The sequence below is a fragment of the Populus alba genome, chromosome 14, assembly GCF_005239225.2.
Source record: "Populus alba chromosome 14, ASM523922v2, whole genome shotgun sequence".
NCBI lineage: Eukaryota > Viridiplantae > Streptophyta > Magnoliopsida > Malpighiales > Salicaceae > Populus > Populus alba.
In genome coordinates, this window is record NC_133297.1 from 4509165 (window position 1) to 4513330 (window position 4166).

The following is a 4166-nucleotide window of genomic DNA, read 5'->3' on the forward strand; positions in this document are numbered from 1 at the left end:
TGCTTTTTGGTTTCTTTTGTTCTTGGTAAAGACTTGTGCTTTCTTCTCTGTTGTTTCCTTCCCCTGCTACATAAATTCTCTTTCCGCCCTTTCTCTGTGTTTTCTCTCAAGAAAAATTACATATGGGTTCAAGTAAAAGCAGTTTAAATGGGTCAGGTTCAGGTTCAGGTTCAGGATCAGGGACTAACAAGTTCAAGCGCAGAGCCCTTGCTTCTCTCTTTTGTGGTGGTTCTGTTTCTCGAGCTCCTATTGAGGTTCTTTAACATCATTTCTCTCCTTCTCTTTAGATTTCTTTTTATGAATCCATCCACGAACTTGAATTTATTTAATTTAAGTTTAGTACTAAAGAATTCTTTCTGATCAATTAGTTGCTGACTGATGAAACTATTTTAGCATTAATGGTTTTGTTTTTAATGGGATTATCTTTAGTTATTTGTTCTTTTCTTTGGTTGCTTAGAACATGTTAGAATAAAGTGAAAAACAACGAATGGAAGGAAAAGATAGAATCTTGATATGGGTATTCGATGTTTTCTCTTCTATTCTTCTTTTTTTTGTTGGGTTGGATGCAAATGTTTTGAAGTCAATATCTCACGAACGTGAAGTTCACTTAACTTATATTACAAGTTTTTCGTATGAATTTATAAGTTTGATTACGGCGGTTGAGATTTTTGTTTTTCTAGAAATGAATCAAAACAATATTTTTTAATTTTTAAAAAAATTATTTTTGATAATAGTATATCAAAATGATAAAAAAACGTAAAAACAACTGATTTTAAGAATTTTGTTTTTCAATTTCATTAAAAACTTTATTTGGAAAGCAATTCTAAACGGCCCTGAGTCATAGCTGTTGGTCTGTTATGGTAGATGTTATTCTTATTTATTTGTGCTTGGTTATATCAACAACAAAGACTAAATCCCAAATCAGTTGCTGTCGGTGATATGGATCCTTTTGTGCCATTCATGTGCTGGGTTACGGTAAAACAAGGGAGAAAACTATCCTGGAAATCGAAAATTGACTGAAGTATCTTGTAATGGAGTAATTCTGAGACTGATTTTGACTTTCAGATGGGTGATCATGTAGATGAATCATTGACAGGATCTCTTGAGAATCTAGCTACTTGTCATGATGTGTCTGCGAGCTCTAAGCAGGCCTCATTTTCTAACCTTGGTTCGGAAACTGGGTTAAGTAGTTCCAGTGTTGAAAGTGGGGACTTATCTCGAAGTAGTAATGGAAAGGTTGAGGATAGTCCTGCTTCTAAGAATAGCGAGTTACAATCTCAGCAGTCAAATGTCAATGACAGTCTTATGGAAGCTCATGCAGCTAGTGCTTCTGTAAAAGAACAGACACCAACAGCATCTGTCTCTGATGTTACAACGGTGGCGGGTGTTGCAGGTCCGGATTCTGAGAATCTAGATTCGAATGAGGAGTCCGTTTCAGATGCAAGTATTGATTTCTCCAATACAAATTCTGTTATTCCTGCTTCCTTAGTACCTCAACAACCACTTTCAGAATTTGTCTCATCTGATGTGGAACAAGAAGCGAGGGCTGCAAGAGTGGTTGTTGTTGATGTATTGAGCATACAATCCAACATTTTCTCAAGTAGCTTTGCAGAAATTAGTAACCGTGAGGCAAGAAGGAATAGTAGAAGGATGTTTTGGGATGCTTTTTCTAGAAGCAGTTTGAGAAGGAATGGAGGTTCCCAAACCTTAGTTCTTACAACTAGTCATGCTGATGATCTAGGATCTCATGACAGATGGCTCCTTGATTTTAGTGGCGATTTACATTTCGATGGAGTTGGTCGTGGATCTAGATATTCTAGTACTAGAAGTCGACGCAGGAGTGAACGATCGTGGCAATCAAGATATGAGGTAACAGTTTATACATTTCCTTCTGATGCAATCTGTTTATGGGATAAATTGTCTAAAGACCCTTGAAAGTTTTTTATGTACAGAAAACTTATTTGATCATATAATCAACAATTCATCAAACTGGAGGTTCTTTGACACATGCAATTCATTTTGATTTAGAATTCTTGTTGCTATTTTTACCTGGTTATGCTTCACAGATTAATATTTCCTGTTTATTGTTTTTTGATTACATTTCATTCATTATGCAGAGAGAAAGATTTCATGATGTGCGTGATGAACAAGGTTGGGACGCTTCCTTGTGCCCTGCTGGCCTTCATCGTAATGGTACATGTTTATGTGAACCCTCTTCTGTGGCTGAGGAGTCTAGCAGCCATGCAAGTATTTCCCAAATAATTCTGTTGACAGATGCACTTTTTGAGGTAACTAGATTTCTTTTACGGTGACTATTTTTGAGGCACTCTGCTAGTTCTATGCCTTGAGAAGTGTCGACAGTTTGCACTAGTCCAAATTACATCCTTTAGCTTTCATATGTCTTTCTGTATTGAAAGCATTGATACACATAAACTTAGATGATTCCTTCATGTTAACTACATCTACTTTCTAAAAACCTTTACAACTGTGTTAACTCATCAGGTACAATATGTAGAGACTTGTTAAGTGGAATGGGCATGGGATTTGTAACATTTGTCGTCTTATGTGAAGCATGTTCATAAGCATCACATATGCAGAATCGTCCAATAGTCTTGCTTCTCATGGTTTTCTTATCGTGTTTGTTTTGTAGGTTTTAGAGGAAATTCATCGCCATCACCTATCCCTTTCACCTTCTATGCTCTCTCTTCCTGCTCCTGAAGCTGTTGTAAATTCGTTACCTCTGAAGAATTATCAAAAGTCTCATGGAACTGAGAATGTGGCACAGCATGAACAACAGTAAGTGAAAATCTTATAATATAATACAAAACTAACATTAGCAATTACTTCTGCTTGAAAAGAGAAGAATAATAAATGACACAAGGTAAGTAATTTACTAACCAGAATAAAGAAAGAAAACCTTTAGGGAGTAGATGTTTTTGTTACTTCCTAAAAGGGATGCGTGTAGTCATGTGGCTAACACATTATATGTACGTAAAATGTCCTGTATAGCTGTGCGAAATTGTACAAGGAGCCATCTTCGTGCTAGGTCACACAGGAGTACAAGAAATATCCATTGATACCATGGCTTCTTGTACCTGCGTGCAACATGCTCTCCCCCCGCATTTGTACTTGCTTACCGAATCTACTTTTACATGTGGAGAGGTGGTGATAAAATTCTGACCATGTGAACCGTGGTACTGGATCATGCTAGCCTACAATTTTTGTTCCTTTTGACTCGACTCAAAATGGGAAAGCGAAAAATGTAGATAAAAAAGGAAAAAAAAATTAATTTGAAGAAAAATAATACATATATACATATATTTTTAAAATTTATTTTTATATCAGTACGTCAAAACAATAAAAAAGCATAAAAAAATTTAAATTTGTTTCAAAGCTCCGGTTCAATCAGAGGCCAAACACCGCCCTTAATTCCACGCATAAATCAAGGACTTGAAATCATTTATCTACTGTTCATTTATGATTCTGAATAAATCTGTATGGCCAGCATGCATTCTACTGTTCGCAGTATTATTCATTTTCCCTTCAAACGCCTTGTGAACTGAATTCTTGTTCTCTCTAGTTAATCCTGACCAGTATCGGGGAAAAAATATTTACAGGTGTCACATTTGCTTGGTTGATTATGAGGAAGGAGATAAAATTCGAGTCCTCCCATGTTCTCATGAATTTCACATGGCATGTGTTGACAAATGGCTCAAGGATATACATGGGTAATCTATCTCTATCACTACCATGCTTGATGTTTTAGATGACCTGGGCTGATTGCGAGCTGAGTTCTAGTTTCTTTTTGTTCTTATGTTCGTTTTCAGGGTATGCCCTCTCTGCAGAGATGATGTTTGCAAGGGTACGGTTGAAAGTCCGGCCTCAAACCCAGAGAGCACGTCACCTTGATGCATATACATAAAGACTTGTGAATAGGGCAAAGTTCTTCCTGAAATGGTTCGAGGTCTTTCCACAAGACCACAGGACAAGATTACATGTTAGGAATTTTAATTTTCTTCTTTATGATATCCTACGCTTTAAGCTTTTCAACTAAAGTATAGCTTGCAGTATAATCATTTGCTGTCAACAGTTGTAGAAATCTTATATTATCAAATGGCCATGAATAAGGTTATGGAAAGTAGAGGACATGGAATAAGATTTTGATA

The 4166-nt window shown here is 36.3% G+C and overlaps 1 protein-coding gene across 1 annotated transcript; it reads left to right on the forward strand.

Annotated features, from left to right (window-relative positions):
• Window positions 1-4166, forward strand: LOC118049475 (uncharacterized). Its single transcript, XM_035059479.2, has 6 exons — window positions 1-254; window positions 1066-1869; window positions 2118-2288; window positions 2651-2796; window positions 3618-3728; window positions 3828-4166. The coding sequence occupies exons 1-6, from the start codon at window positions 123-125 to the stop codon at window positions 3907-3909; spliced, it is 1446 nt and encodes a 481-aa protein (XP_034915370.1). The 5' UTR covers window positions 1-122; the 3' UTR covers window positions 3910-4166.

What these genes read in the sequence shown, in the direction of transcription:
- LOC118049475 (XM_035059479.2), top strand. Translation starts at nt 123, where the DNA reads ATGGGTTCAAGTAAAAGCAGTTTAAATGGGTCAGGTTCAGGTTCAGGT. An exon ending in TGACAGATGCACTTTTTGAG is followed by an intron (nt 2,289 to 2,650) that starts GTAACTAGATTT and finishes TTTGTTTTGTAG; the next exon opens with GTTTTAGAGGAAATTCATCG. An exon ending in TGGCTCAAGGATATACATGG is followed by an intron (nt 3,729 to 3,827) that starts GTAATCTATCTC and finishes GTTCGTTTTCAG; the next exon opens with GGTATGCCCTCTCTGCAGAG.